Below are 22,680 nucleotides of genomic sequence, written 5' to 3'. Positions count from 1 at the left end.
TTGATACAGTCCTTTTGAAATGTTGGTAGTTTTGTCTGCACAGTTGGAATCAGCAGGCACCTGTAAGAAAGTGTTTGGGGAGAGATTGAAAGCTTCTGAGCAAGGCAGTCCTTAAGCATGGCTAGGATGTGCAGCACAGAGCAGGAGCTGCTTTAAGGAAACGGGCTCTGCCACAGGGTCAAAGAATGTTTTGAAACCAAACGTGGAACAATCCAAGTACCTTCTGCCTGAGATCGTTATTATTTCACTTTATATTACATAAAATGTAATATGTAGTAACATAAATTGTTACATTAAAATTAAAAATCCTACTTAAGTACCTGGGATTCTCTTTAGTACACTGTTATATTAGGTCAAGAATATATTCCCTCTTGTCAGGGCAAGCAGATGATAACAGCAATTAGGCAGTTTGTAATTTTGCTTGTTGCAAAAGATATGATTACATTCCTGTGCTAAAGACAAAAGCTATAATGCTTTAAACAAAGGCAGAAAAACTGTAGCAGATTTAACAAAGAAGGGTAAAAAGAAAGGATAAAAGGATTTAAAAAAAAAAAAGCAGTTATGTTTCAGACTATATGTTCAAAGCACTGTAGTTCCCTAGTCCTACAGCAATGAGGTGTCGATGTGAAATATTGATGTAATTGTTACATCCAAACAAAATAAAATAGTCCCACCACTGTGCACATCCTAGTTTCAGGGAGGGGAGAAGTGTAACGTACCTGAGAAAAGTTGCTTACAGTAGAGGAGGCACATGGTATTAGGGTTGATACCAAGTACCCAGTTGTCTTCTGAAAGCTCTGCAGAAAGCTTGAGATGAGGGGTTGGACCAGAGGTACCTTCCAACCTCAACCACTCTGTGATTCAGGGAAAGCTTGTAGGAAGCTGTCTTCTGAACCTCCTGACTAAGTAAAGTCAAAAGAGACCTAGGAGCAGCTAGTCATCTGCTAAAATTCTTGGTCATCATACCAGGTTTTAAACAGTTTGTGGGAAACGTAAATGCTCTAGATGAGGAATGCTGGTGACCCATACAGGATTACTGGAGGTGACATGAAAGTGACATAATTGTAAGAAGCTGATGAGGAAGGAAGTTCTTTGAGAGAAAGGAAGCAAAGAAAGATGTAAATAAAGTCTAGTCCTTCATAAAAGCGAAAGTTTTATTTTTAGATCAGTCCTTTTATACATGCCGTGAAGACATTGTTCTGCTGAGCTTTGTGTCACAGAACACCAAAAAGGTGCTCTGCCATGATCCTTAAGTTGGAAAGTTAGTAGTCCTAAAAACTGTTGCATTATAGTGAACAAGCAACTTTTGGCACTCTTGAAATTGATGAGCTCCACCAAAACATGATGAAGGATGTGGGATGGTTATATGAAGTGTACTCAGAAACCTGCCCTGTTCTATGTGCTCCAAAGTGGAACATGTTTTAAAAATACGAAGAATAATGCTGGTTGTTTTTTTTTTGTTGTTTGTTTGTTTGTTTTGTGTAGGGATATTTTTACCTGTGTCAGCTATACCATTTTCTGTTATTCAGTGTGTCATTTAAAACGCGGTGCTTTATGTGACTCTCAGAAGACAATAGTGCTAGTTAACACCTTGTAAAACACTAACCAGAAAATCTTGTTCAGAGGCTTTTCAGATGTCTTCACTTTTGAGCGTTATATACTTAATTTCCTCCTTACAATCCCTGCTAAATGGAGTATGCTCTTTTTTTTTTTTAGTTAGCCTGATGCTAAAGAAAACGAAATATCTGCAAGTCATTCATTAGCAGACACTGTTTTTAAAGACAGCATGTCTGAATGTTTCTAGGCTATATTTTAAAATGCCTTGAAGTTGGCTTCAACTCACAAAACTTGTGCCATGAAGAACCTCAAGCTGTAAGGCAGCTGTGTTTCCTCAAAACTGTGCATTTTTTGTAAGTGATGTACACTTGTGATACAAAAAAGACAAGATACATCTCTCTTTTCCTATCCATACCTAAAATTGCATGGCTGAATTTTGGAGATTTCACTTACACCCTAACTCCTTCATCCCTGCATTTATGTTTTGAAAGGAGCTGGATAACTTTCCTGTGAATAACAGTGTGGAAGAAACAGATGGCAAAAGAAAACTTTCCTGGATGAGTTTTTAAGTAGGCAAAACAGTATTTAGGCGAATAATGGTCTGTGGCTGTTTGTCAGTTGGATTGACCAATATAGTCTTGTTTTCTCTTTTAATCCATTCTGTTAGTCATCTGTCTTTCCTGTGGTGGGGGAATGGTGAATATTATGTTTAGCCTGTCCACTCTGAAACTGGAATCCTTCTACCGGGTACTTAAACATGCTACACACACGTGGGTCTTGCTTTTTGAATAGCAGTGCACCTGGTTACTAAAGCAGTGCAGGTAAATTATGAAGAGGCAGGTAGTGTTTCCTTGCTCAGAGGTAATACTTCATGTCTTCTATCTGTGTTTGGTGTTTTTTTTTTGTTTTGTTTTGTTTTTTTTAGTGTTAATAAGACAGAGAGACAGAAGTAAACTTAATCCATTTGTTGATCATATTGTGACTCAAAATGTCAGCAGATGTTATTCCTTTTGAGTTATCATATGCCCCATTTGAGGAATTTTTGGTGGTAGCAGGATTTCTTCATTGAAGAAGTGACACTTTTAGATTGCTAGGGGTACTGTCATGAAGCGTTGGATGGGTGGCACATATGTTCTGCTGAAATTATGATGCCAACTTAAAAGGAGGTTTCATGCCTCTGCCAAAACTGCTCTGCAGTCTGGCTGAGCTTTCTGCTATAGAGTAGTTTGTCTGGGTTCAAAGCCCCAGCTGTAACCTGTGTATTTGATTCTTGCCTTTTTTCTTTCTTTTTTCTTTAAAAAAGAAAAAATACACACGTATATATTGCTTAATAGATCTTTCTACTTCATTAGTCCATATTTTAAATTTTTACCTTCAAACACCTCTTTAATATTAGCGATTAACTTCACAATCTGGTTGAAAAACTAGGGACCTGGCTGTTTCCTGCTAATGTTAAGTCAAAGACGTGCTATTTATTTCCAGTAGTGCAACTGCTATGAGCATGTGTCAGTTAAGGTTAATATGCATTAGCTTTAAAATATTTCAAGATGGTTTCAAATGGAAAGTCGGCCTTCAAACCATAAAAGTGACTGTATCCAAGTCAGTAATAAAAATATTTGAAATATTGTTTATACCTATCTGTGGAGTTAATCCAGCAGACCTAGAAAGTTGACATACAAATTACTTTAAAAGCTACAGTTTGCTCAAAATGCCACTGAAGCTTCAGAAAAGATTGTTTTAGTAATTGAGGTGATATATATTTAGGTTAGAGGCATGAAAGTCTCACTTAAGGCAGTTAGTGAAACAGCAAACTTATTTATATATGTGATTTGAACTGTAAATCTGTGTTACATTTTTAGCAATGTTTGAAATCAATTTGGTTTAAATAAAACAAACCAAAAATGAACAAAAAAACAGTGCTGTATTTTACGTCTTACAAATACCGATTTTCTGGGAGTGTGTGAAGATTATCCGAAGTGTGTATTTATACTGAAATTAATTCCAAGCGGATTTAAAATCAGGTTTTATGTTCAAGCAGTGGGCAAATACTATAGGCAACGTTACACTTGCAGGTTTCTCTATCTGAAAAATATAACGTGACGCATTTTTACAAATGACGTGGAGCTTCTTGCGAGTAGGCATGCAAATACATTTTGTACTTAGAAGGGTGGCTAAAATAACAATTTAATAGCACAGTATTCTAAAATGAATGCCTGCTCATCAGGTGATTTTCTTAGGCTTGCTTTCTGAATATACCATTCTCTAGGAAAGTTTCCTGTAGTGAGCTTTATAGCTGTGATTTAGCTCACCCCTGCCATTTTTTTCCTCCTTAAATATTTTATTCTATTGAATAATCAGTTGGATACTGTGTGAACCCAACAAAGTCAATGGTTAATTCCTAGAATGGTCAGTTCCTAGAAAATTAGTCTTCATGCAGAATATAACAAGTGCTTTCTTATGTTCTATTTATGGTGGTTTTCTGGCTACTTTGCAAGGTTCTCAGTAGAACTTAGAAACTATGGCTGAGGTCCTGGTTGTGGTGAAATCATTAGAAGATTAGATACTAACTGCAGTGGAATAAAAACATCCTTTCTCTTTTAAGTTACGAACAAAGCAAGTCACTCAGTTCATGTGTTTTCCTCTCTAATGTTCTCTAATCCTGCCATATGTGCCTGCCTTGCAGGTGTAGTAGTAAAATTCGTTTTCCATGTAAAAACCTGTATTACTAATTTTAGTTTTTATGACTGATGTAAGAAAGCAAGCATGGAATTTAAAACACATAACAAATGACAAATTGGTCATTACAATTCTCAAGTAGTTAGTCTGTTCCCCTATCTGCCAGTTATAGGAAACTGTTTTTGCCAGATATGCTTTTTGAGAAACTAAAACAGTTTGTTCTTCCCATTGAGGTTTGGTTATATACAGCTGAAAGAAGTTATCTGAAATTCATTCTATTAAGGTGTTGCATTATTTTTAATTAAAAGCACTTTCTATTTTTCTCATCTAAAGAAGGAAACTAAGACCCCTGCTTAATGTATAAGAAATAATAAGAATAAATCTGTAATAAATGGGTATTGAAGTTCAGATCATCAGGAAATTTTGTTTTAAATATGCTTCAAGCAAAGGAACTGGTAGGAATGAGGATGTTTTACACAACTGTTGTAAGTAAATAAAGATCTTTTTTAGTCTGTCCTGACTGAAGATCTTATAAAAGGACAATTTCTGCTTTTCAAAGGGGTGTTGAAATATGATTTGACAGGTTGTAGGTCATGTTCGGTGACGGCATTAGGAAGATACTCTGTTATGTGTCTGTAAATTAGAATACCCTGTTGAGATTCTTCTATGGTAAATCTAGCAAAGAGTCTTCTTATTCTCTACCTCTACTACTTACATGTAACAGTTTATTTTGAATTGGAGATCCTGTTTCTGAATAGTTGTCATTTTGTTTTCCAGCATTGTTACTTAAAGCTTCAGCTCTGAGGTTTAAATGTGAATTATCTTGAAAGCGTTTCTTGGTTTTGTTTGTTTTGTTTTACTTTGTTTTTAGCCTTCAATACGTAGTGATTGCTGAGATGAAAGTGCAGTGTTATTTTGAATCAGAGTGTTACAGGAAAAGGCTGGTCCTGCTTTCCTGTTCTAATAATAACTGCTTTTTTGTTGGGTGTTAGGAATCCTGTTTTGTGTTTTTGATGGATTTTTTTTTTTTTTTAATGGAGGATGTTCATCCTTTTCTAGTTTGAAAGGATTTGTTTCTGAACATGGTGGCAAGTTTTGAGGTATTTTGTGGTACTGATTGCTACACTTTAACTCCTTATGCACTGCTCTACAGTCTGTACTTCAGAAGTTACTCTGACTTAATAGGTGACTTCATGTATTGAAGCTTATTTGAAAACTTTTGAGATGCTAGGGGCGCTTGCTGTGTTTACAAAGATATCCTCATGCACAGGATATTGTCATTTTTTTATACAACAGTGAGGTGTCAGGGACTTTCCGAAGTTGAATACCTAGTATTATGTATCCTGAATAATGATAAGGTACCTTTTTTGTTCTTTTTTTTTTTTTGTATGAGGAAATAATAATTAGCATTCTTAAATATCTTAAAAATCTGCAGGTACACACACTCATATAAAAGACAGCAAGAAACAAACACAAAACAACCCAAAGCCACTTGTTAGGTGTATCCACAAAAAGTTCAGCATGTAATATTGGAAAAACATATCCTGAGGGTTCTATATCACACAAGAAACTAGTCACAGAGAGGAGAATAAAATGATTTCTGAGGCTTTCTTTTATTATTCAATTATTATTCACTGTCACTCAGAATCTGGTATCCCGTTCTCAACTTGCATCGTGATTCTACATCAGCAACAGTGAAGAGGCTGTTCCTGTTAACTGACTTTAAAGTAAAAATAGATGTCTGTAAAAATTAAATCTTGGGACTTAAAGGAAAACAAAGGCATACTGCATCTGTTGTCTGTGTAATTCCTTAGCAGTTATAATGTTAATAAGTCTATTGGCATGAATTAGAACCATCAGCTTCTTTGAGATACTTCTTATTTGCCAGCACTGTGTTTAGAGCTAGACAGCTTCATGGCTCATTAGAAATTATTCTGAAAATAAGCAGGAATCTTTCGAATCTTAGCGGGTGTAGGGATGTAGTGCTATTTCACACTAACAGGATAGACTAGAGAAATATCTCCGGAAGCTCAGGCTGCTGGAAGAACCGCTCCACCTATTTAGAATGGTAGGGTAATGCAGTTTGGAAGAGACCTCTGGAGGTCATCCAATCCAACGTCTTGCTCAAAACCAGAGTGATTAAATCGGATTACTTACAGACTTGTTGTAACTTAGCATGTGGTTCTGTGGCAACGTAAGCTTCTAGGCCACCACACTTCTTCCTGAGCTGCGCATTGGTGTTTTTTTTTGTGTTCACCCACCACCTGTAGGGCAGTGCCTGTGTGAGTATGCAGGTGCATGAATATATGGATATTCCATTCAAGGAGCTTGTGGGCTGAAAGCAGCTTATTTATGTATTTATCTATCTATCTATCTATCTGTCTATCTTTCTCATTTCTGGGGAGAAGAGGAGGAGTCTGTCTATATCAGTTCCCATTTTGTGCACCATTTGATCTTTGAATAGAAGGAGGAATGGTGGGGATGTGTGAAGACGAAGGACACAGGCAAGACAGTGGCACCAGTGAAACCTCACACCAAATTGTTTCCTTGTACCTCAGCGGAGAACCATCCCAGAGGCTTGTGGAAGCAGAACTGGCTGCCAAACTTTCTTGAACAGAATCATTTGTTAACTTGACTTAACTTCATTCATTGAGTGAACAACAACTTCATTGTTTTCTTTCAAATACAGCAAGTAAACTTTCAAGAAGGTCTAAACACTTGATAAATTAGACAGCAGTAATTGGGATGGGAAAACATCTTTCAGACTACAGAAGTTCTTAAGGGGTCTGAAAGTAGTTTTCTATCTTGCTCTTAGAGTAAACTATACAACTTTTCAGTAAGATCAGCTCTCCAAACAACAGATCTGAAAGTAAAAGCGTTGTTTAAAAGCCCACTAGTGTATATCTAGACATAGGTGTACATTTCAAAACTTTGACATTACTGTCCCACGGTTGTGTTTGCATTCTTTGCTCCTTTTGTGGTGTGTGTATATATAGGAGGATTTTTTGCAGTGTGTTATAGGTTGTTTTATTTCAGTAGCAACTTTGAGCACGTAGCTTTATTTGCAGAACAGTATAAGGTTTTTAAACAATAGTTCAAAAACTTCTGCCTAGAGGCAGGGTGTGCTGGCCAGCGTGGAACACTTGTACCATTCAGTGCTTATAATCTGCGATAATCTGCCTCTCTGAGAAAGTCTTTAGAAGTCATTTTGTGAACTCCTGAAGATGTAGGTTAAAAAAAAAAAAACACAAAACACTCAGAATTGAAGATGTTCTTTGTCATGGTTTGCGTATTGCTGGCAGACATTAAAAGGGTTGTGCTAAACAATTAGTGGCAGTTTGGAAAGAAAACTTTCCTCTTCAGAAAGCTGGAGTGTCTCTAGCCTTGTGTTATGTTAGAAGATGGAGAGAAGTAGTAAGACTCCTTAGATCTACATCATGGTTGTTTCTCTTTAGGTAATTTGATGCAAGGATACGTATTACTAGCCTGTAATAAGTAACATGTTCTGTGTTTTGTTGATGATGTTCTCTCACCTCTTTTCCTCCTATTCAGGAGATAGCAGGCTTTGAACTAGGAAAGAAATCAAAATGGGGAAGTCTGCGCTTTCTTACACCTGTAGTCTTGGTCTCATTTGTGGCATCAACAGGTGCTCTTGGTCTAAAAATGTTGCAGTGACTCCATTTCAACAGGGTATCCTTGGTAGAAAGGCAGTATGTACATACTTCTGGTAAACTGATGTGTGCTTCAGGACAAGGATCTTGAGATGCTTGAATTTTGTTCTCTTAAAACTTGCTCCTTTTAAAATAACCTATTATTAAACAGGGGTGTGTGTGTGTACATATGTTTAAGTATGTATTTGAGGAATATATAGGGGAAGGACCCACATGTTTGCTATAGGAGAATGATCTTAATGTCATGTCTTGTGAGCTCAAGTAATTTAATCACTTGCAAAATGACTTAGCAGTCAGAAATTATGATCAAAAAGAAATGGGAAATATTTTCAACCTCTTTGTTATCCTTTACTGCATTTTATTGCTTAACCAGAAGTCTTTTGAAACCTGTTGACACCACTCTGTGAGATTATTGTTTGGACAGAGTTCTTCTAATTTACTGTCCTTTAGTTAAAACGACCTGCAGTTGAAATACAGGGAAGCCACTGCTTCTGACAAATTTGTTATCTTTTCTAATTGGCAAAAATAGCTGTAAAACCTCTTAAATTAAGAAAATGTCATTTTTTTTCAGGTGAGAGTTATGTATGTGCATCCAATGAACCATATCGCAAAGTTGATTATACCAAGAATGTCAATCCAAACTGGTGCGTGAACATAAGGACTGGGTCTACTCGATCCTTGACATCTTTGACATCCACAAAGAGTGAAGTGAAGGAGAGTAAAGATTTCATTAAACCCAAATTGGTGACTGTTATTAGGAGTGGAGTAAAACCACGAAAAGCTGTGAGAATTCTGCTGAATAAGAAGACTGCTCACTCCTTCGAACAGGTCTTGACTGACATCACAGAAGCCATTAAGTTAGATTCGGGTGTAGTCAAGAGACTTTGTACGCTGGATGGAAAGCAGGTAGGAGAATAAATTGCTGTGAACATCTACTAATTATGAGTTAATCTAAATAAGCTTCTTTGTTTTCATAACTTGAATTCTTGTTACTGTATGTGTGTTATCTCCTTCTGAATAAGGACAATTAAGTAAACTGTAACTCTTGAAATTTCTATTCAAATATTAACATCTATAAAAATTTAAGATTGTCTATATTGCAAAAGAAATTTACCACATTACCTTTTTATATACGTTTATATACGTATTATACGTTTATATACGTATTACCTTTTTATATACGTTTTTGATTACGTTCAGTAATACAGTTTGAAACATTTGAAAGTAAATTTAGTAAAGTTGTTAAAATACGTGCGTGTTTTCAGAAGCAGGGTCATATTTTCAGACTACTATGAAGTGCTGAGTGGTATAGAAAAAAAAAATACTGCTGTCCCCTTCCCTTTCATTTCCACAGACTGGTATTTAAGAAACAAAGGTATTGGAATGTCATCCTGGAGATACTAACTGAGATGGTCTAAGGTCAAGAATTTTATCTGAAATAAGTATTTCAGAGGTAGCGTTCATGTCTTTGAAATTTGGTTTTACTTCTAGTTTACTACTGCAAAAACATGCTGTCAAGATTAATGGTAAAGTAGATCTTTTATTGTAACACAGAAATACAGAGGAGAGACCCAAAGAATATTGTGCTGCACCAGATAAAAGTGTCAGTAATACATTGGCTGTTGATCATTCAAGTGAATGGCTCATCTCTTCATGGCACAGGACTTCGATACTTGATGCTTTTATTTGACACTCATGCAGGACTTCAACAGCACAGGCTGCAAAGTAGATCATGTTTGATATCTGATACCAGGGCTACGGTATTGTTGACTAAATATTAGGATCCTTGCTCATTCAGAAGGTATTTTTGCACATCTGCATACCTGTATGTTTGCATGCACTACTTGTAAAAGTTTTGATTTTGTATAAGGAGAGCTGGGAATTTTTATTCTCAAGCTTTTCATAATGTGCTTCAAAGAACACATTTTTATGTTGCAAGTTGTTAGCAAATGTATCATAGAAAAAGTGCACTTATTCATGTCATCTGAACATGAGGTCTTTCTCAAGTTATGTTCTGTGTGCTATGGATACATCTTTTATAATCAAACGCTTGGAAAGAACTACTTCTGTTCTCTGGTATTAAGTATAGTGAGGCAAATGCATCACTGAGGCTCTTGATTTGCAATATCTGACACTATAATATGCTCTTTAGTTCTAATATTTTTATTTTAAATGAAATTTGTTACAAGAGAATCTTTTCTAGGAATGTGCTTTTCTTTTTAAAAGTCCTGAAATGTGATTTAGTCATGTTAAATTTAATTCATTACAAGATACCTTTGAGTATATTTATAATACAGAAATGATTCTCTTCTATGCATGAATTCTTCTGTTACTGTCCCATACAGGGAGATTTTAATTTTCTCAGGCAAGTAGATAAAAAAGATTTGGGAAGAGTCAGGAAAGGCTAAGATTTGGAGTCTCAGTTCAGATTTGCTTCTTCTATTGAATTGTTGATACCGTGGAAACTCACCCATCTGCATTTATGTGGTAGCTGCAGTGGTGCATCAGGGAGTAATAAAATTAACTAACTTGCAGTTGTACATTAAATTTCACATATGTTGCTTACACATTAATGTCACCCATGGTGGATGATGGCTGTCTTCTCGGAATAGAGGAATCCCTAGTTCTCACTGTGAGCAGCCTGCACTGTGAGCAGCCTGCAGTACTCACACTGTGAGTAGCTGCTCCTTAATACTCATCTCTGTGTAAAATGTTTCAGCAGTGGCAGTGCATAAATGTGGAAACCTACACATGTTTGGAAGAAAGGACTTTTGCTCTTCCAGCTAGGCTTCAGGAAGGAGCCTTTCCTTGCACAACCACAATGTAATTATGATTTGGGGGGATCGTGTGGTACAGGTCTTCTACCCAGGACTTCAGACACCCTGATAATAAGAGCCTCCTTCTGCTTCTTTTGGAGGATAGAGACTTCTGGAAGTTTTTGTTGTTGTTTTCCCCAAGGTGAAAGGCTGAGCACTGTTGGGATTTTTTTTTTCTTTCTCTTTTCATTGCTGGTATATGTAGAGTTTGGTGCCCAAGGTCTTTGTGGGGTTTGGCAAATAAAGAGTTGCTTTGCTGCCAATTACCAATCGGTGGAAATTTCTGAGCCTATTTTCTCTAATGTGGTAATTGCTTATTCTTCTGAATCTGCTAGGGAGGCAGATCTTTTATATTCGTCCTATTGTTGGCACAGCTTGAAAGGCAACCATTAAAAAAAAAGGCACTTTGTAAATGGCTGCATCTTATAAATGTAGCTGTTGTGATTCTCAGGGTTCCCTCCCTGCCCGCTCCCCCTCTTTTATCTCTGAAGAAATACAGATTTTTTTTCCCTTTTATGAGAGGCAATGGGTTTAGGTTGTGTGTCCAGTTTAATGTGGAATTGATGTTGAAATACAAATGTATAAAACATGCATGTATAAAATTTGTATCCTTTTATTAGGTTATTAGGGAACGTGAGGTTCTCTCATTAACATATGGGACAATTTTGCCTTCCATTGAGGTATTTAATGTGGGTAGTAAGAAATAATCACGAAACCAGTGATCTATGAAAAAATCTTGTTTTTAATTTTGATCAGTACAATGGAAAGGATGTCTATAGAGTAAGTTTTATACACCCATCTGACTTCATTAATCTTTAGTATAGTAAGACCTTGGTAATAGTAAAGCAGAGAATAATATCAGTGTTGAATCTTTTCTTTGACTGTTTTGTATGAAGACAGACAATTATCTAGCTTTAAATTGTAAGATTTTATAACATTAACAAGGAATCTGTTTATCTTTGTGTTTGAAATGGATTATTTCTAATGGATAAGACTTTTGTGATGGTTTGTGTAAGGAAAAATACTCCTCTCAGTAGCTAGGCTTTAACTTTGCGGCCTGGCTTCTGCAATTCCAGTCTTTGTGCTTCTGACACTGAGGTTCGTCTAATGTATTTGCCTGACCAGAGTGCTTTCCTTACTTGGCTGCATTTTTTTCCCTCTGTTCTTGCTGGAATCTGTCACTTCCCTACTGTGAAGCAAGGACAGTCACACTGCAGCTTCTGCAGTTGGGAAGTTAACCCTTCCATATCTCCAAAATGAAGATAAACAAGCTTAAATTATTGTGAAGTGTAGGGTAGCAATATAATGGTAATTTACCTACTAATTGTTTAAGAGTACAGTGGTGGTGAATTTCCTTTGAGAAACTCACAAAAACTGTACAGAGCTCTGAAGCATATATTATTGTCACCTAAAAGAAAATGAAATCTTCACTTCAGGAAGATAGTAACTTCTCAAGCTTGCCTTGTGTTGCAATTGTATGTATGAAAATATGTAACAGGATTGAAGAGATGAATGAGCCACCTCTTCTATACTCCATTCCCAAAATATTGAGAACATGCTGCAGATAAAACATACCTTTTTTTGAAACTTTTTTCTGATGAGCCATAAGTATGATGGTGACGCTCTTTGAAACCTAAAGCTCCCTAATTTTCTGATAACAATTTTTATAAAGGACTTGTTAAAAGTAAATGGGAAATTAATGAAAACATGTTACAGCTGGAAGAATTCATCAGACTTATCATACTCAGTTTTTTATTTTCTAGTGACAGGTTTGAAAGCTCTTAGTAGAGAGATGATGGCTTCTGTAAACTGAATTTTGTATTTGTATTGTACTGGAAATTTGAATAGACCAGCTGCAGCTGTTAAGATACCCCTCAGAGATGGCAGATCTTCCTAGAAACTGAAACAAAGGTTCAGCAGGGAGATTGTAAAGGCTTGAAGCTCATCAGATCTAGAGGAACTCCATGGCAAACAGTCACTGTTGAATTCAGGTTAATGAGGAGGTGATTTTTGTTACAGTTTTGCTGTCTTTTTTATTTTTTTCCTTTAAGAATGGGTTTGTTAGAGATCACTCAGGAGCAATTGGAGTTTAGTTTGCCTTTCTGTGTGGTAGATAAATGGGGTCTGATAGTCTCTGCGGTTCCTGAAAATTCTGCTTCTATCTGAGTGTTTTCTAACTAAAGGCTGTCCACAGCTTTGGAAGAATTGTTGAACTGGAGACAAAATAATAAAAAACTGAATGCCAGTAAGCATTAAGATGTGTACGTATACGCACCTGCATTTTCCATTAAAATTCATAAAGCAAGGTTTACAGGGAGAGTAAATTCAAACCCAGTGGTAGCAAACTTCAGGTAACATTTGGAATGAAAGGTGATTTGGGGGAAGCTGGGCTTGTGCAATTGTTTCAGAGAGTAACAGTGAGAGATGTAAGCCTGCTGGGTGGAGGATACAAATTTTATGAGTATGAGAAAAACAAAAGAATTAAAGAGGCCCTAAGGTTGTGGAAGCCTGTATGACAGGAAATGAGTTCATCTATGGACACTGCTACACAGTGTTTTTGTCCAGACTTGCAGTCGGAAGGCCCGGAACTGGAAGCAGTGGATATTTATTGCTAGAGGGAAGGAGGAAATGGTGTACTCAAACAGAGGAGATAATTTTGGCCTTCATCCATGGATATACAATTTTTCCCATCTGTGGTTATTTATGGAAGGCAGTGTTATCTGAAACTAACCTGAAATGAACTGTGCTCTGTCATAGATGTAGGGATCTGAAAAATACCCTAAATATGAAAATAGAGACCTTTTTCCACCTACAAATCATGTTGGGGAATGCGTCCTAAAGCAATTTCATTTAATGTAGTAGCACAAAGGCCACACGTAGATGATGTGTGGTTTAGGATTTACCTCAAGAAAGTATTTACAGCTTTTGCCACAGTGGTCAGAGGATCATTACCATTTTGAGGAGCAATGAAAATGCAAAGGGGTAAGGATTTTATTTGGAAATATCAAAATGATGATGCCTGTGGTGTTAAAGAAAAAGTAGTAAAAAAAAAAAAAAAAACAAACAACAAACCAACAACAAACTTGAACATCTTGTGAGTCATCTAACAAGAGTGTCTTAAACTGGCGGTGAACAGTCATGCTGAGAAAGCTCTTCAGCTTTGTTGCATGTGCAAAAAATTAAGGTCATGCCATTTGGAATAGCTGCAGTCTAGCACTGAAAAATTTGGCTTTCAAGTCTTTAGAATTTGTTTGGGGATAGGAGGGTGGCAAGGAACCTGTGTAGTATTCATACTTTCTGGAAATCAATAATGTAGAATACAGTACAGATGAAATGGAGAATGTATGTTTCCTTCCCCTCTTCTCTCCCTCAGGGGGATATAACTCTGGCTTTGGGGATGTGGTGTAGCATTACTGAGAATGTAATGGCAAGGGTCCACTGGGGGTGAATTTAGTCTTTTTCAGTGATGTAAGGTTTAGATATATAATCACTAGTAGCCACTGCCATCAAACTAACAGGTTAGTGAGGTGGGATGTCGAAATAACAGAATATTTATCAAAATGAATGCAAAATCAGACTCTGATATGAAGTCAGCGCTTCTAAATTAGACGACGGCAACTGAAAAAAGCTGCTGATACTTTAAATAAAAGCAAATGTGTGTACTGTTAAACTGACATCCAACTTGCCAGCGTCTTTCTGGATCCACAGAGAGGGTAAATCCTACTGGGTTCTCAATTTTTGTCTGTGCGCTCCAAGAGCTGATGGCACTTAATAAAAATGACATGCTGCACGGTGTGGGAAACGACGGCCGCAAGAATAGCGGTGTCACCAGCAGAAACGTGTATTTGCTGATGTATGATTACCATAATTTTAGTACTGGGTTACCGAAATGGCGTGTGTAGCTCTTAGAATAAATGAAGGGTATGCAGTCATTGTCTGCCATCTGCCATGCTACGATCAAATCACATGACTTGGAAACTAAACCTTGGGAATTTGTTGTGTCCCGCTGAGCCCAGCCATTAACAGATAATTAGTCTGGTAAAAATCTTTTGAATTCATTCTGCAGCTGTCATATGCCAGATTAGGATTTGTGTCACATGTCCCTTATTACTTTGAGATCATGGATTTTTTTTTCCCCATAGTTAAATTACCCTATTTTACTTTAGTAAACAGTTCTTCGATTACCACATTTAAATATTCAAACTTTCCTTTAATAAGCCTGTTACACCTCACATTGTAAAGCTGTTTACCAACTGCATTTGAAAGGGTTTCAAGATTGAATTTTCTCTGTTGCTGTTCATAACAGTCTGTAAACAGACTTTCCGTTTAAGATCTTTCAGGTTGTCAGGTTGATGGATCTGTTGTACTAGTTGCTGCTTGGTTGGCGGTATTCAGATGGTCAGCATCTCTGAAGTATACTGAAGCAATAATACTGAAATCTTAAAGTATGAAATTTTCTTATAGATTTTTACCATTTATTAAGACAAATGACGTTCTCTTCCATAACATGTTCATGTCAGGAGACGTGACACGATTTGTCAGAGAGGAAATGGAATATTCGTCTCTAATGTTTAAAATATTACTACCTGATTAATTTGCAGTGAACCTTTAAACACAGTAGTTTGAAGGGAAGGTAATAAAGTAAGCAGTAAACGCCAACTTTTAAAAGAAGAGAGCTTTCCAGCACTTAGATGGAATAATGACCCTCTTTGTGGCTGTCAGGTTGTAAGCTTTGCATAGGAAGGGGTGATGGTGTTTTCACTGTAGGCAGTGAAATTCGGTGTCCTTGTAGCACTTCTCTCACAAGGTCAACCACCATTTTCTTCTGTTGTGTAAGTATGCCATTTATGCCACGTTCTTAAATATTTGACTTGTTTGTATTTACTTGACATTTTATTTATTGATATATGGCACAGGGTCGCTGCAATCATGGGAGACTTTTTGAACTAAGATAATACAGGAAAAAAAAAAGTATAGAAAACAACTTGTAAACTACGGGGAAAGTTAGGTTTTTGGACTGAGGTCTGGGTAGGCATTTCTTGGCTTTGTCCTTATCTCTAACTTAAAGCTCAACTAGTAATATTATATTAATTACTATATATATTCATTATTAATATATTATTAATATAGTACTAGTATTTTGTATTTAAAATAACTTCAGCATTTTGAGTAAAATTATTGGAAAATAGGCCAGTTAGTTAAAGAAAAACAAAGAGTTTGGTATCAGAGAGACAGAACCAGAATCCTCCTTGTAAGCACTTTATGAGGATGCCCTTTTTTTGCATGTTGAGAACATGCAGTTTCTCTTTTAAAGTAAGAATCTAGTTGATTTAGATGGAAGTAAAATTGAACCAGAGAGGTTAAGCACAGATAAATGTGGAATTGGGTCCTATTTATGAAGTATTTGCCGTATTCTCTCTCAATTTTGCAAGGGAGCCTTGCAGACAAGGCAAAGGAGCCTCAGAATATGCCTACCTGGTTGAGCAGGCAGACATCTGACCACAGCTAGCTTTGATCTGTATAATTTGCAGACCTGGATGTGGTGTGTGTCTGGTCAGGCTGCAGACTACCTGACGTTGCATCTACTTACTGTTAGGTGGGTAGATATATTCTCACTCAGTCAAGAAAATAATCCTTTTTGAGGCAGGAAGTATTAAGCTTTTTTTGTGAAGAGAATGAGAATATACTGTGTGTGCTTCGTGATTCTTTTTAGATTTCTATGTGGGTAGCAGAGAAAATTTATTTTCCTATTCTTTCTTTCTCTCCAGTCTCTTCTATAAGTCATCCTAACCATTTATCAGGTAATAGTAAAGCAAACACATCAGAAGGAAAAATACTAACTTTTTACAAGCTTTTTCGTACTAAGTTTCAGATTTTTGTTTCTCCTTTTCCTGCAGAAATGAAGAGTGACTTTAATGAAGGGCATTTGGTACAGTGATTGGGGTACTACCCTTTGTAAAATTGTGGCAATGTGACTATATGACTTATATTAGTACAGCTAATCCAGAAATATATTTTCTAATATTCCAGTTCTGTTTATTTCTAATCTATATAGTTATGCTTCTAACAAACTGTTCTATAAACATAAGCGTTCTGAGTATCTGGAAGAAATTTTCACTTCACTGGAGCTGTAGGTGTTACACAGGGAAATCTTTTGATGGTCCCCATGCAAGCTCTGATACAGCAGATTAATGTGCAAAAACATTAGGGCATATTTGTAACATTTGTGTTAATGTATACTTGTGAAGTTTATAATATAAGTATACTTTCTATTAATTTTTCTTAAAGCATAAATACAGTAAAACCAGTCCTATAATTATGGGAAATCTAAGAGGAGGAAGATGAACAAAGGATAAAATCTGATTCATAAAGTGTCCTTGCAATTCTGTATTTGTTCTTCTTTGTTTTCACATACAAACAATAAAATTCGTTGCAGTTTTAACATCAGAGGGGCTGTTGCTATAGACAATGGATTTGTTACTTCCTATATAGTCCCTGAAGTCTGATGCCTGCTTAAGAATTTACGTCTAGTTCAAGCATTATTTTCCCTTTACTGAAAGGGAATTGTTCTTAGTTTGGGACTGATATATCTATTTGAGGATTGAGAACCTCGCTGTTTTCTTCTGTCACAAACTATCTAGAAGCCCATGGGAGATGGTGCAGTCTAAGTTGCCAAGATAGTATCAAGAAGTTTGTAGGATCTGAGAGGGCTTCGTCTACTATTTAAACTAGAAGTTTGGGTACAGGTTTGTTATTTTTTACACATCAATACAGTTTGATTTCTTTCAGAACACAGTCTTTTGCACATTTTTTTTCCATCTTCTACTTTTGAGATGTTAGACTTTAAAAAACATGGTTTTGGATATAAAAAACATTTATATCCAAACAACCTCAAGCCTTACAAAATTCAGAACTGTATTATAGTAAATGGATGAATGAGGATGTTTGATAACACTTCTTGTGAATTGCATATGCTTAGCTGGAATTCCCAAAGTAACTCTCATAGCTTGCTTGCATATTTTGGAAATGATCTGTGTGAGGTGAAAATTTCTATTCCATGAACTTCTGTTTTAGAACTTTCTCAACACAGTAGAAGATCCTTTTTTAACTGTCTTCAATGTATTTATATCTTAATTTATGGAAGATATGAAATAAATGTTAATACTAGGAGTGTGCACTGGTCATAATATTGTGCCACAATTTTCTTGCTAAAAACTGCATGAAGAGAAGTACAGGTGTTAGACAAGACAGATAAACATTTTTCTTTTTTTTTAAGGAGGTTTTTCGTCTTCATTTAATACCTATGTAACATAGTATGAGTATGACTGACATTACACATCTATTAATGGAAATGAAAAGACCTATCTTTTTCCATTTTTTACTCCTGTACTCATTACAGAAATAATGGGTGGACTTGCAGCTGTCTAGACTTTTGCTGAGCTACCTCTGATTGCACAGAAAACAGCCAGAACACAGTGCTGTTCAAACACACTTCATCATTTGCACTGGTTCTTCTTAATCCATCTTATTCTAATTTATACACTGCTCCTATATTAGTGGCAAAAAAACACTACAGTGAATTTTCAACTCAAAACCCAGTTGGCTTCCAAAATAAGAGGGGGACTCTAAACCTACTAATAGCCCAGCCTCAGAGATCCTTACTTGTTACTCACTGTGTGGGAAGATTCTTGCGTAACATCCAAGACCACCCTTCTTCATCTGTTGGTAGGTGGATGTAGGCCCAGAGCCTAAACACTTGTCTGAAATTGAAGAAGATTCAGCTTATCCATCTCCCTCAAATAAGGATTCTTTAATTATAATAAAAACTAACGATAATAGTGATAATAAAACCAGGTTTCATATAGTTAGTCCTGTCACTAGGGACTACCTTTGATGGTTGGGGCCATTTTGTTTTTCAAAAGCCTTCCTTTTAAGTAAGGAGCGGGAAGTCTGTGGTGTTGTCATATGCAGAATGATACTGTCCTGTACAAACTGTTTTCTACTTACTCTTCCAGTTACAAAGGGTAAAATTATAATTAGGAAATGTCAGCTGGTAAGCTAAGAAAAATGAAAAGCATACCTGCTTTGGTTGTTCTCAAGTGTTTGGACACAAGTACTCACTGCACAATGAGGTATAGTTTCTGAACAATTGAAAAGCTACGAGAATAAGAGGTTTGGATATTTTCATTAAACGTGACTCCCTGTTCCTACGCTGCTCTCAGGTGTGCAGCATATATTTAAAATAACTTCCAGATCTCCTAATATTTTTTACCTTCATCTGTAGCAGAGTTTATTGGTGAAATTCTCTTGAAATCACGTCTGCATTAGAGGAAAAATATGCCTCAGGTGTGACCACACGATACAGTTAGAAAGTGTATCTGTCATTTGACTGGAATTTTTTCCCAAAACTTTTCCAAAGTAGTAGTCTCTGCGTTTCTGCCTTCCCTCCAAAACCAGTGATAGCCGATACAGATCTTGGTAACAGGTAATATTGCTGCTCATTGCTCTGAACATGAAGTCTTTGTTGCTGTAGATCTTGAGGAAGGAGGGAGGGAAAGCTAGGGTCCAATATTTTCACATGCAGAACCTTCTATGAATCCTTGTTAGGACAGTGGTACGCTACATAAGAATTGCAATATTTGTTTGTATGATGAAAGGAGCGGTTTTGGGGTTATGTGAAGTTCAAAATGATGGGGGACTGAAATAAAAAAGATTCGTCAGGTATGTCACGAGTTATAAATATTAATTTCTGCTGTGTAGATTGTCTTTGCTAGGGATGAGACTGAAGTTAAAGGTTCTTTGTGACCTTTTTTTTTCCCCTCACTATTTTATATATCCATATATAATTAATTTTAAAATGTTTTAAATGATTCATCCACCATCATACTCTTGAGTCATTTTCAGCCTGACTAGCCTACTTAAAAATATTTTTAGCTAAGGGCTAGATATTGAGTTTATGATACCTGGATGTTTGTGAGAGGATCTTATTTGTAAAGTGTCCTCAGTTGGCAGGGAGTAAGTTATAATTTTGTGTTATTCTATAAAATTTTACTTTTAACTATCATTTGCCACAATGGAAAGTGCAGGTTTTCTGTGAAATGGAATATTAACAAGGAAACTCTAATACTGTATTACCAGGTTTCAGAGAGAAAAGTGACCTTTATCAATAGCATTCTTTATCATATATATACTTGTGTGTCTACTTTGTAAAATACATAAAGTTTTTTTATGAATCTGTATCCTCAAAACAACAAAAAATCATATATTTTTAATAGAAAGTATTAAAAGAAATAGAAAGTATAGTTTAAGGAGATTGTTCATTTGCTTCTAATATCCATCTGCAGCAGATTCTTTGATGGGTAAATCTGGCTGCCGTTTCTTAAAATTTGATCTAGTAAGCTATACTTAAAATCTCAAAATTCTTGAACACATTTCCAGCTATTTTAAAAATCAAATTCTCTTGTCAAAATCTGAGCTCTGAGAAAGTCATTTCCCAAAATACCTGCACGTATGTACAGATAGGCATGAAGCTCTTGGTAGCATCTGGATCATCTCCAGCTGGGTTCTTGCAAAGAATAAGCAGAAGGTTATAACCAAATGTACATATGTAGCACTTGACAAATTAGTCACTTGCAAAACTGTGGTTATAAAACTGCTGGTTTCAAATTACTAGTTCTGCCTCATTTCTATAGCAAGAACTCGAAGTCTACCTTCCTCTAATTCACTGTGACTCTTCTCCATCACCTCACTGATGGGATTTTTTTTTTGTGTGATTTACATTTCTTTTGTTTCTACTATTGTGGGGAATTAATAGTCTTGGAAATCCCTCGAATGATTTCAGTCTAAAGCTGGCTTTTTTTTTTTTTTTTTAAGCATTAGTAATGTTAGTGTGTGCTAGGGAAGGTATACAAATGAAATAGCTATTTATAAAAATGTTTTAAGCTTTCACTCTTCCTATCTTTAACACAAATTTGGAGGTAGATGAAACGTATATGATTTAAGTAATGTGATTTTCATAACTGTTATATTCTTAAATTTTGTTTCTTTTTTGTTCTTGCTGAGTCTCTCACTGCTTGCTACTTCCCTTCATATACGTCTTGCAGTAGTAACTTGCTGATACACAGGGGAATACCTGAACTTTTATGGAGTATGTATGCAAATTTAAATTTGGGATGATGGTGCTTAATGAAAGATGAAGCGTATTAAGAGAAACTGGGAGTCATTGCATTTCTGCTGTGATTTTTTTTTTTTTTTAAGCCTAATGTTTTTAGAGTACCTTCGGGAATATCCATAGTGATAGGTATTGCTGAGCTGAGAAAATTCAGCACAAGTCCAGAAAACCTGACCATCTCCCACTTGTAGGCACTGAGCTGTCATGTTTTGTTTGATCTGGGTATTAAATGAAAAAAAATAAAATAAAAAAAAATCAATTTTAGACTTTAATACAGCTCTTTGGAGAAAGCTTCTTTTGATCCTTGCATGTAACCAGATTTCAGGATGACTGAGTTACTTTGAGTTTATTAATAGTTCTCGCTCCTTTAAAGGCACCGTTATGTAACTGCCATGTACTGAATGTAAATATTTGTATAACAATTTCAAAGGATTGTTTAGACTAGTAAGCAGAGAGTTTTAGAACAAAAATAATATTGCTACAGTCCCCTTTCAACAAAAGAAAAGCCTGGCAGGGAAACACGTATGGAATACTTAGCAGATGCAGTGTGAACCATGGATTTCTGAAGAGCTGCAGTTGACTTTTCCATACCGTATTTGAAGCAGCAGTTTCAACATGGTGTTCATGGAAAACAGATGGTTTGTACAAACCTAATTAGGAATAGTAAAGTAATATATTTGATAATTTTAAATTCCCTTATCAGGAATCTGCATCTCTACCAGAAATATTTCTGGGGAGCCTCAGAAAAAGAAAACAGAAAAATATTCCACTGATCCAATATATGTTTTCTAGAAAACTTTTAGGATTATGACTTTATTTTGGGAATAAATGAACCACATTACCTCTAGTCCCTGAGACCTTCCTCTTGCAATTAATTTAAAACAGACTTATTAATGGTAAGTAAGGCTCTGTGTACCAATACAAACCATATCCTTAGACACTTCCCTTAAGGCAGCTTCTAAGAGAGCTGCTTGTTTGTGGAAGGCTTTGCAAGCCAGACAGGTATCTGCCAGCCCCTTTTAATGCACTGTACGGAGTGCACTGTACTGCCAGTCCATTTTAATGCACCAGTACAGAAAATGTCAGGGTAACTGAAATCAAGTAACTGTGACTGCATACGCTGATGTAGATAAGAATTAGGACTCTTGCCTGTGAATCTGCCAAAAGTAGCTGGGCTTGGGTTCTAATTTTGAATACTAAATCAGTTGATCACTGACAGGGCTCCACAGAGATCTGCTTGGCACACATAGTGAAACTCAACCCAGAGCGAGTAAAAACAACATATGTTCCCAGAAGCTGCTTAGGAAGCTCTTTAAGCACTGAGGAATATCTACAAAAGCATTAGACCTTGAGAGTAGAAATAAGGACACCGGTAACCTCCTGATGAAGGAGTAGTTGCCAGAACTATACTCCTTCTTTAGCAACAGCGACTACATAGATTAAGGCTAATACTGCTGTAAACAAGTGTAGGAGCAGCTGACATTCAAACCAGAGCTCCCATGTGTACAGAAATTCACTCAATGAGAGGAATTGCAAGAGGGGAAAGTGTCAAGTGAATCTGTTAGATAATTAATGCGTGAGATTTATTGATGACATCCTGACATATTTTTGTGTAATAGTCTGCTTTCCCCTTTTATGGTCTGTATTATTTCAAGACTGTGGTGATATTTTAGCAATTGAAGAGAATGTCAGAAATCGTTACTGAGAATGCATTTCTGCTTTTGCAGAGCATCAGGTACTTGTGGCCTCAGGAGGAGGAGAATGATAAATTTTATGCAAGATATTAATC

The 22,680-nt window shown here is 36.2% G+C and overlaps 1 protein-coding gene across 5 annotated transcripts in view; it reads left to right on the top strand.

The window, feature by feature from the left end:
* Window positions 1-22,680, top strand: part of DCLK2 (doublecortin like kinase 2) — an 86,617-nt gene that overhangs the window by 4,457 nt on the left and 59,480 nt on the right. For 4 of the 5 annotated variants that reach the window (XR_014584457.1, XM_083836365.1, XM_083836366.1 and 1 more), the window contains exon 2: window positions 8,476-8,810. Coding sequence is in view for 4 of the 5 variants with exons in the window: in XM_083836365.1 (XP_083692491.1) it covers window positions 8,476-8,810 (335 nt within the window). In the remaining variant the exon portion in view is untranslated. Of the gene's footprint in view, window positions 1-4,268; window positions 4,719-8,475; window positions 8,811-22,680 lie in introns of those variants that run through there. The other variant, XM_083836368.1, reaches the window with a different exon arrangement.

The sequence above is a fragment of the Anser anser genome (assembly GCF_964211835.1).
Source record: "Anser anser genome assembly, chromosome: 4".
Taxonomy (NCBI): domain Eukaryota; kingdom Metazoa; phylum Chordata; class Aves; order Anseriformes; family Anatidae; genus Anser; species Anser anser.
This window is presented reverse-complemented; position numbering and strand designations above follow the sequence as displayed.